The sequence below is a fragment of the Xiphias gladius genome, chromosome 4 (assembly GCF_016859285.1).
Source record: "Xiphias gladius isolate SHS-SW01 ecotype Sanya breed wild chromosome 4, ASM1685928v1, whole genome shotgun sequence".
Lineage (NCBI taxonomy): Eukaryota > Metazoa > Chordata > Actinopteri > Istiophoriformes > Xiphiidae > Xiphias > Xiphias gladius.
This window is the reverse complement of record NC_053403.1, coordinates 18,862,220-18,877,391: the sequence shown is the minus strand read 5'-3', so window position 1 is coordinate 18,877,391 and position 15,172 is coordinate 18,862,220. Positions and strand designations below refer to the sequence as shown.

At 38.2% G+C, this 15,172-nt stretch overlaps 1 protein-coding gene across 2 annotated transcripts in view; it reads right to left on the bottom strand.

Annotated features, from left to right (window-relative positions):
* Positions 1–15,172, bottom strand: part of nrxn3b (neurexin 3b) — a 270,387-nt gene that overhangs the window by 235,368 nt on the left and 19,847 nt on the right. The window contains exon 4 of one of the 2 annotated variants that reach the window (XM_040125526.1): positions 8,556–8,566. In XM_040125526.1, coding sequence (XP_039981460.1) covers positions 8,556–8,566 — 11 coding nt within the window. Of the gene's footprint in view, positions 1–285; positions 302–8,555; positions 8,567–15,172 lie in introns of both variants that reach the window. The other variant, XM_040125524.1, reaches the window with a different exon arrangement.

The window sequence follows — 15,172 nt, the reverse complement described above, 5'->3', positions numbered from 1 at the left end:
AGTTCCACCCTGGAGTGTGAGTGTGTTTCTGTGTGTGACTGTGTGTGTGGGGAAAGAGTAATTTTATGTGTTCATATATATGTGAGGATGGTGGGTGAGGTTGGTAGAACGTGCGCAGAGTATGAAATATGGTTCAGGGAGTGGCTGAAGGAAAATGTCTAAGTGAGTCCTTTCTCTGGTGTTTTTTAATTTTTTGGTTTGGCCTCAACACAGAAAAACACAACACTATCACAGATCCTTTACCCACAAAATAAATAAAAATAAAATAAAATCAGACAGTCCAACTCTATGTCGGCATCTTCTGCACAAGGAGACTGCAGGGCAAGACAGCAGCAATAATTTGCATTCATATCCAAGTCTTCATCTCTTTCCCACTTGTTAGCACAGAAAAATCTAAAACTATGAGTGTTTGTTCTCTCACAGTTTCATCCTCATATACACTCCACCTATTAGCATATATGGGCATCTATATAGCAAACAAAGCCCTGGAGCTACAAAAATGTTACTCATATCTTCTCTATAGTTCTCTGTCATTTTTCTTTTCTCTTGATCCTTACCATCACTGTTTGTTTTTGCTCCTCTCCTCTCCTGCTTCCCATTATTAATTGTTCCTTTCGTTGCCCATCTCACTGTGACTCTCCTTCTCTGTTGCTTTTTTTATCTCTCACTTTCTCTGCATCCTTATCACTTCCGTATGGTGGTTCAAGAAACACCTGTGGTTTAACTGTATTCTTATAAAACATATAAGAAAAAACGTAAAGCCACACAGTAAAACTGCTGTCTTTTTTAAATAACTAAAGACAAAGTGTGACTGAAAGATAGGAGGGGGAGGGAGTCTGAAGGTGAGAAAAAAAACATATTGATTGTAACTGTTCAATGCTGAGTCAATGTTTGAAGTTTGAAGGTAGTTTTGCCTTAAAGCTTAGATGTTGAAGGGTATTGACTGTACAGAATAATAGCTGAGAGGACTACAAATGAGGGATGAGAAAAGAGAAGATGGACGTCTGCTTCACTGTTTGAGTATGTAATATTTCAGATGAATATACAAAATATAAAATGTTAATGGCTTGCTGTGGCCAGGAAATTCCATGTTAATGGTTTGCCATTTATTGCTGTGTAATTGTCTGGAAACTGTTGATATTTCTTCTAAGCACAGGCCTTCAACTTGTGTTGTAGCATTGGTTAAAAGACCTGTGAATACCTCCAAATACAAGTATTTCCCTGTATGAAGGCTTGTATCTCTACACGAACAGATTTATTTTATTCCCAGTGCAGGTTAACACCAATGCAGACAAAGAGACAGGAGCTAATGCATCTCCACAGCAGAAACTCTGCAACAGAAGTTGCAACATATTTTTTAGTGTCCCATGATTAACCTTAATGTTACACATTTAAAGCTGCTGATTTGGGCTTATTTTAAATGCTAAGCAACTAACTGGCTTGTAAGACACACAATCGTTTTCACCATCTTATTCTAGTGTGTTAGCATGCTAACATCTGCTAAACATGAGTGTCTGTACAAAATTTAATGGCAATCCATCCAATCAGTGGTGAGACATTTTACTTAAAACCACAACAGCTGACTGATTAACAGACCAATGCCATCCTTAGAGCCACGCTGCTAGCTTGGCTAAAAAAGAAACATCAATGGGTCACACTAACTTCTAGGGGATATCAAATACTACAACAGAAATATAATTAGGCTTGTAACACACCAAATGCTACCTTTTAAAGATTTTGTTTCTGATATCTGATATCTATGAATCAATAAACTGTCTTAGGCACTAAGATGTCAAACAAGGGAGTTTTAGTTTTAATGACCAACATAGAATACTCAGCTGTGAAGAGCTAATTACTGAACAAATAAACAACACCAGGTAACAATTATTACCTGCAGGTGGCACTAGTGCCAAAATTGCAGGAGCTGTTACTTTCCCTGCCTGTAGGTGGCACACGCTGGACTTAAACTACAGGCCTGAAACTGCTGGCACTGCGGCTCTGCAATTTGATGATACTGACTGTATATGGTTAGTTGCATTAATGACATCAGCAATCACTGACACCTTACAGTATGTCCTTGTTATTTCTATATCCATCTGGATATCAGCTAAGCTCCCAGTCATCACATTCTCAACTCTGCAGTATTATTTTAAATTTTAAAAAAGTTCATTTATTAACTTACCTGTGTATGACTCAGGCTGAGCACACACGAAATAAGCAATGAACATTCAGCAGCAAGTGTTTCAACCAAATATCTAAATCTGAATATATAGCTGTTAACACCAGTTGGTCTTGAAGTGCTAACACTTTTAAGAGCAGCAGAGCTTATCACCTGGGGATATTTGTCAGCTGAGTCATGTTAACTGCAGCATTCAATAGAACCTGACTTGATGATGCAGAGTCTGTGGCAGAACGAATATGACCACATGTGCACCAAAAGCAATGTTTTCATTGGAACAACTTGCATGCACAAAAACTTGTAGCAATATGTAAAGAACTTGATTTAAAAAAAGAGGGAGAGAAAGACCAAACGACATGGATTAACAAAGGTAACAAAAAACAAAGACGAAGCAGTAACGAGAAGCAAAGAAAAAAAGACAGTGAAAGCAAAATAAATAAAAAAAAAGACAGAGGGCGGAGGTGTCAGCAACACAAGAGTCAGTATCCCACCTGGAAAAGGAAAGATGAATGACGGAAGGTAAATGAAATGCCACTCTTGGTAATGGGAAAGAGCTGGTGTCAGGAAAGCAGGTCACTTGAATTGCAGGGGATGTTCTTGAGTTGCTTTGCCCTCAGGCCTTGTGCATTCAAGCTTCCTCCTCAAGAGTCAATAATATTAGCTCTAACACACACACACACACACACACACACACACACGCAAAAAGTGCACTAGCCATTGCAGGCTACTTGTGTAAAAACCTGTATGCATTTTTGTGCAGGTAATATACAAGCAAGAACCAGCACAAACTAAATCTCCTCCCATATTTTTTGGTCCTTTTGTCTTCATTGAATATTTTAATGTGTACAGAGCAAAATAGAGACTTTAGCCATGGGGATGATGTTAATCATCATGCAGGTGATAATGTTCTCCCTCATACTTTTTCTGTCCCATCCTCTTAATGCTTCAACCTCTGACCTCTTCTATTTTTGTGCTCTGCCTTCATCCCTTTCTCCACTTTTCCCTCGTTCCCCCTCTCAAGCCCACTCACCATCCTCCCTCCATCCCTCTGACCTGGATTATACATTTTTTTCAGCTCCCTGAGCTGAACAATACACTCAGGCGTATTATCATGCAGCCCAGCCAAAAAACAGAAACTGTGCTCAGGCCTATCCTCTCTGTCTGCGACTCTTCCTCACTTTTTCCTCCCTGCGGCCTCAGCCCTCTATCGGACACTCTGTGAATCTCATGCCTGCTTTCTGATCACTTGCCATTTCAGCTGCTTCCTCTTTATCCACAAGGCGTCCATCCATCTTTATCCTCTCCTTTTTTTGTCTTAAACTCCATATCTTTTACCCTTCCTCCCTTCTCTCTTTTCCTTTCTTTGACCCTTTCAATCTCCTCTGCTTTCTTTAGTCCTGCAACATCTTTCTCCATTTCTACCCCCCACCCCCATCCCCATTCTCTTTCTCATTCCCTCACCGCCATCCACACTTCACGGCCCTGCCGCTTGAGTGCTCGAGAGAGGGGGAGCAGAATGCTTCATTTAGTGACAATAAGTAATTGTCTTTCTCCCGATCTTAATGAGCCAAATCAGTCACGAGCCAGAAAAAGATATAGACAGATGGGAGAAAAAGAAATTAAGGAGTGAAGGAATGAGACAAGGGACTCTCATCCTTAATGCCTGTAAATGCAGCGCTGACAGAAATCCGTGGCTCAGCTTCACTCACAAGGCATCCCTCACACTCCTTAAACCGCCAGCTTACTTGTACTCACTTGGTGATCAGATATCACTCTCTGAAGCTGAATCTGAATTATGATACTTCAGGTTAGATTAGGGCTGACCCTAATGCCTCCAAGCTTCCACCTTTGCTATGGTAATCGACATCCAATTCAGTATGTGAATGCTGTGTTTATTATTGCACATTATTATCATTACATAAATTTTAAAAAGTAAGAAATAGAAATCCAACATTATTCATTATGCATCAACGTTAATTATTATTCGTTAATTTCAGACCAGGACATTTAATCATTTAATCTTAGTGATGGAATAACATTGCGAAGAGAGAAGACCCCCTAAATGTTGACTGCCAGATATGCCAAAGGAAACCGGCATAACACAAATTTATGAGTTTTGTAAATCATCTGAAAACTATAAGTAACAGCTTAGCTGTCTTGCAAAAATAGTAATAATAATAATAATTATAATCATATTTTTCTATATTTATAATTATAAAATATTATTTTTTGTATTGTGGCTGATGTTAGTGTGACCTGTAAATAATGATAAAAATAGAATAAGTGATTAAATAAAATACCATTTTAGAGCTCACTTAAATGTCAATGACTAAAGACTACAGTCCATTCCTCTCTCATTCTTTTTTTCTTGCATGTACTCATGAACTTATTAGCTTTAGCCTCTTCCTATGTAGTGTTTTATACAATAAAAGCATCCATTGTTTGTGTCCTTGGTTACTGCTCTGATGATAATGCACTATGTCATGATATTTAGTATGCATATGCAACTGGAATTATAATTATTACCAAACTAGCTGTTCTTATGCCACCTTAATAGGAATTTGTCAAAGCAGCCCCTGCTTATTTTTACTCATCCCCTGCATCTTAAGCCTCAGATATGTACATCTTTTCTCTACTATGTGAGTGACACATCCACCCGTGGACACAGCTGACTATAGAGAACCATACATTCCTGCATCCTCACCACTTCGATTAAACAGCCTCCAGTTCAGCTATAGTTATTATGACTTTTAATGTGAAAGCTCTTTTCAAAGACAGAAGCTATGTATGAGTTTCCAAGCTGAAACCAAGCTTAAATATACAGCTTGGGGCGGTGTGGTCTCTCTGTGGTCAAAACCAGATTGTTTTACTGAGGCTAATTTATTGTAGCTGACAGTTTCGAGTCAGTAAAATGGAGGCTGTTTCATTTCTGATCAGAGCACAACACCGATTGCAGGTCAGGTCTGCTGAGACAGTTCCGCTGATTCCACACAAAGTGCATACAAATGATGAACCAACCACTTAATCATGAAAGATAAGCTTTAAACAAGCTAAATTTGTGTAAATGATTACTGTCACTATTCAGAGGCATCTAGAACTTAAGCAGAAATGGGGTCATTTTAGTGTGACTTTAGAATAAAAACTTGTACTAACACAAATATGTCTCCTTTTTAAAATGCTTGGAATCACCATTTGAACCCAATTTTGATCCAGCACAGGAATGGCAGACTCTTAAGGACTGTAATTTTAATGCCACCATAAAGATCCAGAACAAGACTCTACAGAACATTTCATCAATGAGTAATAGTATGTGTGTATGGTACCAAATGTCTATTTTACCTCCTGCTTTGGATTGACATGTCAGCTGTTTTCACAGCTTGATCTTAAAGCTCCTTAGAGTTCATGGTGATCGACACTCTATCAAGATCTCACAGGATATAAGGGTAAAGATCCGTCCTTTTTACAACCCACTCCTAATCTGCAATCTGTGTCTATAGGTTCCTCTTTACTCTTTTGATGTCATTATTTCCCAGAGAAATTGATTTGACATTGAGGATGGGGGACGTAGACTTACTGTTTAGATCGCTGTCTGCGTTACACACAAAAAAGACAGAAAGATGTCAAGTAACATCTAGAGCAAGTCAAAATGATTTTAAAAGCATAATTCCTGTGCAATCCAGCTGGTAAATATACCCATGTTTATTTCCTTGAAACTTTGTTTTCATGTGTATGTCCTTGAAACTTTGTTGTCATGTGGCTAAATAAAGGTTAAATAGCAGTAAAATCAATGTAATTACCCTGCCTGTCCAGCCTGCCTACAAGACACTGATGCTACAATTAATAGACAGGGATTGACAGATGGATTAGTGCTTTAAACAGACATAGAGATTACCCCTCTGAGAAACTACACTCCAAGCAGAGGAGAGGAAAGGAGATCCAACTCCCAACAGATCTCAGTTTCCCCTTTGGCTGTTCAAGAGGGTAAAGCTGAGTAAAAGCAGCCCAAAATCAGACAGAGTGAGCACTCTGAGGGAGAGGGACACATAGGAAAAGGACTGCAGTATTACATCACTACATTCAGTGCCGTACCTCCTTGCCTCTTCACTGGCATGTCCATCTGTGAAGCAAGGTATCCAGGGTCAGAAATGATGTCTCACTGCCACAGCTGACCCATTACATTGCTTGAAAGGCAGTGATTATGTTGGCGAGCTAGCGAGACAAAAACACAGAGGCGCAAACAATAGCGGGAGGTCACCTTGATACAGCTGTCTACCATCGACAGTGCTCGAACTAGGAGAAAATGACTCAATTACAACCAGGCACACAGCAAAGGACTAGGGAAAGGATGGAGGGATACAGGCAGAGAGAAAGGGAGAAAATTAAGAAAAATAAAAATGTAGCATTGGTTAAGCTTGATTATACACATGCTGTGTTGCACCGCTGAGAAAAATCGGTAAACCAGATTCCTGGACTGTGCTCAGATCAGGATTTAATTGTAAACACCTCCTATATTGCAGCTCAATTCTTAACCTGAATTAAACATAATCTGGAGAACAACATGCACTTGGTGTTTGAGGGGCGTAAAATTAAATGAAATATTTTGCTGTACAATTATTTTTGCTGTAATGGGGAAAATACAACACTGCGCACAATCCATTTGTTTGAACATAAATGGTCCTTTGGCTTTGAAAGGAACACAGACAAAATGAAATGTTTCGCAGAGCTGTTATGAAGCATATTCTGAGTAGCTACTGTAATTTGACTTTATTTGTAATTAAAATTCATGTATCATGTGAATGACCATGGACTCTTTTGAAAGCTAAATTTGCTGTCATAACTGTAATTTGGGAGATAAATAGTGATGGAGCAGGATTCATGGAGCGTTCAAATCTTAAAAGGAATCTAAAGGTATGTTAGAAAACCTTGTCATCCTTTTTGTCATGTTTGAATTGAATACTGTACCGATAATTTGTACTGTAGCAGACTTCCCTACACATCCTAGTACTAATAATTTTCTATAATGTTTCAAAAGCCATTCTCTACTACCAGTACTGTTTTAATGCCAAGCTTGTTGTAGGAGCTCCACCTCCACTTCCTCAAACTCTAAATGGGTGACATCTGACAGGCGTCAAGCTGAACTGACAGCAATGTTCCATACATTGCCAGTGGACTCCTATTTCTATCCACTGTGGAAAATAAGGATTTTCACAAAATTCAGAGCCTGGCGTGACACCGCTTAAACATGCACTTTAAAAGGAAAAATACAGCTGAGCATGTAGAGTTTATAATAAAACCACTGAGTTTTACTTCCATTAGAGAGACATTGACAAAGTATAAATACTGTAGACTAGGCTATTGTAACGCATTATTCACAAGCGTTCCAAAACACATTATTTAGAGGCTAAAAGAATGCTTCAAAGTGAGATGTTGACATAGCCCCAATCAGCACACAAGGCCTGACAGAACTTTTTTACTAGTACTGGAGTCCTTCAGAGAGGAGACTACTATTTGACAGGGACTTGCAGCAACAGGCTGACTTCCTCTTTGCAGACTTCTGTTGAGAAGCTTGCAAAATTTGGCCATTTTTAATGCTTTGCTAAAAAAATGTTTGGAAGATTTTTGTTGAGTTAATGTATAGATAAATTACCTCTTTCTAGGGTCTTGGCTATAAGAATAATATTAATCCTGTCATTAATTTTCCAAGGGCATTATAACTACCTTTCATGCACTAATGTATTAAAATGATTGTACTATTGGTACCTTAGCCTTAAGTACATATGGTAGATGTGTACCTGTAGGCTATTCATTTTTTATAACCGGCCACTGAATGTTACCAATTTGAATTATTTAACTTTTTCATACTGACTTAGCCAGTGTGGCAGTGTCTCTGTTGCACCTGTGTTGCACCGCAGCTCAAAGCTGGAAGGAGCTGCTTGGGAACAAAAAGTCACATTTTATGTTTTATGGGCAACAGATGGTACAAAGAATGAAAAAGCAAGTTGCACCAGGAGAAGAGATTACAGCTTTTTGTTGCAACTTTGTTCAACCTTTGAGAAAGAATCTATGGAATATATGAGTCTTTTGCAGCACAAGTGGAGAATAACTGAGGCCTGATGCAGAATAAAACTATTCAATTTGAATAAATAAAGATAAAGGATTCATTACAGTGAAATAGAAATACACACATGTGGGAGGAAAGGAGGCATATGAAAAGAAAAACAATAAAGATGATTACATTAAAAAAGAGAAATCATACTGTGTATTCCCCACTCACAGCTACATCAATTCTCCACAACTCTATCAGTCTCAAAACTTAGCTCTTGACAGGCTCCCAGAAGAGCCAGAAGCAGCATGTAGGCCAAAATATATATAACACTTTTCCTGCGCCTGGGGCTGGCTAAGTAACAGCAACCAGCCAGTTCCTCTGTGGCTGCATACAAATGTAGTGATATGAACATGTACTATATATACATGTTACACACACACACACACACACACACACATACAAATGTGGGTATATTTACCAGCTGGAAGCCATGTGGATGTGAGTACAGTACATGCTTGTGTTTATCAGAGTGAAAGGTAGAGAAGTATGCTAACCAAGATTTTTCAGGGACAAATTAAGTGTGATTGAGTGTGTGTATGTGTGTGTGTGTCTGCACATGCATGGAAGCCTGAATAACATTCTTGACATTCATTCATGCTGCACATTTATCATCTTACAGTCTAATTCTTGTGCATCAGAGAGGCACAGAGGACACTGGAAGCCACACAACATCCACATGTTTACATCAAAGGTAACGCTGAGCAAACCTACCTCCCCCTACAAAATTGAATGTTTTCATGACAATAATAATATGATAATAATAATAATAATAATAATAATAGTAATGCTAGATTATGAAAAAAAATTGAGTAAATTAAATCACTTAGAGTCAAACTGTTTTCTTGATAGTGACCTTAAACTCTATGATAAATAATTTTGTAGACGATTTTCATCTTTACAACAAAGAACATTGTGATTGATGTTCAATTCTGCATCTTTTTCGGAGAACATTGAATAAATACATAGATTATTTTTTTGATACCTTAAAAACATGCAGAGGAGGAGGCAGTCTTTTCAGTAGTGTCTGTAGGTCTTCCTTTAAGAAAACAGGGCGACCTCTTTGTGCCCAAGAGGCCACCCCAGGAAAAAAAAAAAAAAACACTTTGTAACTTCAAACCACTTGGTGCTCCTTGTTAGGCTTATTTCTTATTTTGTGGTAGTACCTGAAACTGCCCAAGGTGAATGTATCAACATTTGTTTCCGGATCTCTTTTCTCTTATCTTGATTTTTACTGTTCAACTACCAAAAACTGTCAGAGGTCACTGTTTAAAGAGATTTTAATGTGAGCAAATCAAAATGAAACTTTAAAAGCAAGGGGGACAAAAATAGGATTTTGAAAAGTGCTGGGGATATGTCCAAACCCGCATCCACAATGCTCTTGTAGTGACACATCTGTAGGACTCATATTGTCACCTTGATTCTGAGCTTTGACTTTTTCTGTCTGAACTATCAGAGGGGAAAAGTTGTAGATTTCAGATTGAAAATAGGAGATTTCCAATACCAATTTGAGTTAGCAAAAGTCATAATGCCTAAACTTTGATAAATAAATTGATGTTTGCATTCACAGTTTTCCTCTATAGTAGTTATCTTTCTATATTAAGACGAAACCTGTGTGCTTTTCTATATTTTCTAACATTTTCCATGCCTAGTTTAGTGAGCCTCTACCCCATGTTTAGCAGGCTAGTGTTCCTGACAAGACCTGAGCTACAGTGGAGTTCACACTAGCCCTAAGCTATAGCCATGGCCCCATTCTGCCAGGAAAACCAATTACTTAGTGTTTCAAAGCCTTCTGAGTGCCCGAAAGAGGCCCATCATTTAACCATGAGACACTCCAACTTCACTCACTGCCAGCCTTTCAGCACTAGGTCATGTTGACACGCAAATAAACATGCACACACATACCTAAAAATTATATGATCAAAACAGACATGAAAGTTAAAATTAGTGCAAGGAGAGAGAGACTTACTTTAGATGTTGTTAATGTTTTTTTACCTGTTACCTAGCATCAAACCCTGAGCATGAGCTGATGTATGTTTTTACAAAACACAAAAACATTACCAACCTCAACAGTAATATACCAAGAAAGGGAATGCAAAACACATTAGCCTTCATGAAAATATATATAAAAACACTTGCCAAATGATTTTAGTCCAGAGCTCTCTAAACTGTATTTTCCTTTTCATTTTTAACCAGTGTCAAACAGTGAGTCGGCGGCTAACGGAGTGACCTCTCAGCACGGCAGACATGGTAAGGTCTCTATTGCTCAGTGTCTTATTATCAACATCACTCACAATCACACACACACACACGCCAACAGGTAAGCTCATGCTCTCACACACACTCCCCCACACATTGACACGTGCAAGGTCTGTTGTACCAGACATTGTGTCATACATTACCCTTTACAGGAAGCCTCATTTCGCTTAAGAATAAGCTATTCTTGGTTTTAACTGTGATCTATCTCTATCTGTAGCTCATCAACTGTATTGTAAGGTAAAAACCTTGGACACAAATCTTCTTTAGACCGCTCCATTTGCCTTCAGTATACTCAAAATGCTCACACTTTTTATTTTTCATGCTCTGTCTCTGCAGGATAAGTTAATGAGTGTAAGGAGAATGAAGACTGAAGGGGAGAGAGGAAAACACAGAGAGGGAAGGCAAAAGGGGGGGGGGGGCAATCAGATGAGGCTCTGCCCAGCCCTTGGCAATGACAAAGTGGAGCAATTATGCATGAAGGCTGTGACATTGACTGTGGCATCACCTCTTCTGCTGATGTGTTAAAAAGCAAATATACTCTATAATTCAGTAAGGCATTCACTCAGTCATATACACACACACAGACACACGTCTCAATGCCAAACATGTTCAAGGACACAGATGTTCATACTTTGACAAGTTAACACGACTGCCAACACAAACTCGCCATTGGCTGGTGTGAGCATTTCACAGCACAGGTCAGCAGAAGGTCAGAGTTGTTCTCCAATCTCTCACCCATTGGTTGTGCTCTAAGAGAGGAAAGTATTCCCTTTATGAGTCCATCACTTACTTTCCTCTCATCTCTCTGGACTCACACACACACACACACACACACACACACACACACACACACACACACACACACACACACACACACACACACACACACACACACACACACACCAAGCTTACCCCTCTCCACTGCCTCACTTGAAGCTTGAGCACATAGTGATGGTGTCATGCTTGAAAGAAATATTGATCACTCACAAGAACAAGCCTTCAGTAGGTTTACACACTCGCTCACAAACTCAGTTTCCTACAAAGTCATTGCATGGCATAGAACCATCCAGTAGGGTAAAGTGGAACTCTATACCAGTAATAAGTATCAACAGAAAAAATGTTCATTGCACTATGGCATTCTTAACTGCGTTTAAAGAGGGGATATTATGTAAAACAAAAAGCGACCATTATGGCGGTGCAATTTGTTGTTGTTATCCAAGTGCTGTTAAACGATAATTAAGATGAATTAGACCTTGAGTCTTATTTTTGTAGTTTTGGCCATCATTTGGACCAGTAACAAACATATTGTACTCACCATGTTAATTGCTGAGATCTTTCAAAGTGGCCAACATTGCTAAAAATAGATCCAATGAGGTAAGAAAGACGAGCAGTCAAATGATCAGACAAGTTGTAAACCCCCTCACAAGCCAAAGTTATTTGGAAGAGAAAAGTAAGGCGAATTGTAAAAGCTATTATGTTTCAAATGTTCATTGTTCAACTTTCACCTAGTTGCCATAGTTGCTCGCAAACAGTTTTCTTCTGGAATGAGGTACTATTTTGCACATTTCCGTTGTGCTTACCTTTGGTTTCACAACTATTAATTGTGGATATTTCAACATGTTCCAAGATCTTAACAATTACTATGGTAAGTACACTGTTATTATTACTGGCAGAAACAATGGCTATACAGCAGTGGACGTCATATCAATTTTACCTTAAATGATAAGGCTGGCGATATTCTATATTGTTGTTATTGTTGTTAATGTTGACAAATCTCATAAAAAGACCAAAACTAACAATGCATTATTCAATTTTCTTATTACTTTCCAGCTTCCCTATCTAATTGGTAATTACTCTAGACATACAATTTTAAAAACAATTGAGAAAATATATGGTTTCACTTAAAAAAAGGCTCAGTAATTTAATAAAACAGCTGGGCACTGTAGTTTTTAGTTAGTAGATGGGAGTAAATGCATTAGTTCAGGACTATTTTCACACAGCAGATTTGGTGCACTACTGAGTATTTATAGCACCTGGATAGCGTATGTGGGATTGACTGAAAATAAAATAAAGTGCTCAGGGTCAATGAAATGAAGGAACATGTCACCCATTGCAATAGTGTTGCTCACTGGTGTGTTTTTAATAGTTTTTGAACAACACTGAAGCTCTATGGCACAGAAGAATAAGATATACTGTATCAAGCTTTGGCTACATAAGCAATACTTATTGGTAGGATCAATTCAGCCTTGGTTTGGGGTTTTTAACAGGATTTGCAGATGATAAGGAAATCCATAAATTCAGACGTATACTCTAAAAAAAGCACTTTAAAAGTTAAAATGCTGGATTTGCTGCATGTCAGCTAAGAAAGCCTGTTGATCATGTAAATGTTCCCTTAACAGCTGCATTCAACATGCCCTTGAGCAAGGCATTTAACCCAATGACTAGCATGAGAAAGGATATTTAGGGGATTAAACTAAATCCCTATTTGTTTTTATCCTCTAGCAAAAAACATACCAGCAAATACTGAGGAGAGGGGACAGCTCAGTCTCATTCTGAAAGAAAAAGAAAATGACGTAACATGACGATTGTTTGTGAAACATATAACCTCCTGTAGGACCATTAAAGATTTAAATGAATGAATCTCTCTAACCGTGCTTTATAGAATGTAATAGTGTATGATTTGACTTTATTATTATAGCCACAAAGAATTCCCAGTGTGTCACTCACACCTGTCAAAAACTACTGTCAAACCTTCCAGAATGTGTTAACGCAGCATATTTCTGTGCAGTTTATCAGCCAATTACGAAACTAATTATTGCCTCTTGCAGATCTGTCAGACGGTGCAAGCGAGGGTAGTGGAGATCGATAGGATGAGTTAATCTGAGCAACACACAAATACACACGTGCACACCACTGAAAGGGAAGAAGATGATCAAACGCTATCAAATGCCTTTGTGAGTCTCTCAGAGGAACCCCAGTCAGGCACTGAGGCAATAGGGGTTAATGGGTGTGCTGCAATGCTTTGAGATTCGCCTACAAGAACATGCAAGTTGAATCATTATCGGCTCAGCTACACTCAATTTTTTTTTTAAAGGAGAAAAAAGAGGAGATAAAAGAGTAAAATGATGTTTTGTTTACTTAAGGTTTCAGGGAGGGTCAGGGCTCTGAATCAAGTTGATTGGGAACAGGTAGTGCAGTGGATGAGGGAACAGTGGGATAGGTGGAGGGCGGGGAAAGGGAGTATAACAAAACTGAATGAACTTCAACTGAACTGGGAAAAATGGAAGTGAAAGTAAGAGATCAACGAAGAGATGAAAAGAGAAGGGACAGATTATTTAATCATGAGAGAAGAACTACTATTTTCACATTTTACAAAGCAGCAAATAAAGTGAAAAATGTGGTTGAAAGAGAGATGGGGAGGGAAAACAGAAAGGTGAACTGATAGGAAAATAAGAGGAATGGGGGAGGTGGGTGTGTGACTAATGGGTAAGGGGGAACGAGGGGGAACAGAATGAAGAGGAGAATAAGGACAGGGGGATGAAAGAGAGGACAGAGAGGCTAAGATAGAAAGAGGGACTTCCAGGGAGCACAGGACAGAGAAGAGAGCAGAATCTGGAGTGATAGCGACAAAAACTATAAAAATAATCACTAAAAGGTGAGAACATAACAGACAGGAGTTGCTGAAGCATCTCCAACAACTTCACTCTAAAAAATAAATAAATACCAGAGCCTTGTAGCAGAGTCCTAGTACATTTGTTGTGACACCGCCAGGGACATAGCTACCATTTAGGATACTGAGGTCATGTCCTCTGTACTTTTTTTTTTTTTTTTCAAATTTGGAGGGTATTTCTATTCTACAGTTAAAAACCTGTAGTGTAAAAATATGTTGAGTATTTTACAGTTTGATTCTAGTATGTTTAGACTTAATATATTTAAATTTGTCTACATATAAGCAAACAAAAATAAAATAAAGGACAAAAGCAAAGTATCAATATCAGTGCCTATACTATGCCTTAATTTGGAAAAAAAAAAGCGTTTGACCATTTTTTCTTAATGGATCTGTGTTTTATAAAATACAGTCTCACGTTTATAGCCTAACCAGACTTCGATTCTTTTTTTGTTTTGTTTTGTTTTGTTTTTTATAAACACATAATGTACACGAACAGTCTTTATACAAATCCCCTAGACTTGTTTTTTTTTTTTATTGCGACCAAGATACATTCTGAGAGGCATAAATTTTCAGTTGAAAAATAAACTTATAACTGTTCTCTAGTGGTTATAATGGTAACGTTGACACTGTTTCTAAATGAACGGAAACTGAAATTTCTTGTTATACTTATACTGCCAACATATACACCGACAGCAATATATCTGGAATATGCTAGTATTATCTGATAGATCAGCCTGGCCCATTTAGCAGTCTTGCTTTACTTAAGTTATAACAATTTTCTGATTTAATTCAAAATGAGAAGAAAATGTTTGATTCAAAAATATGTCTGAAATCCCTAAGAATTTGACTGAGCAATACCAAGTTTTGATACTTGACACAGTTCCGTACACTACAAATGCATTTTGATCTGCACTGATAATGTAGATTCATCACCCAGCCCTAGAAACTTAGTATTTCTCTA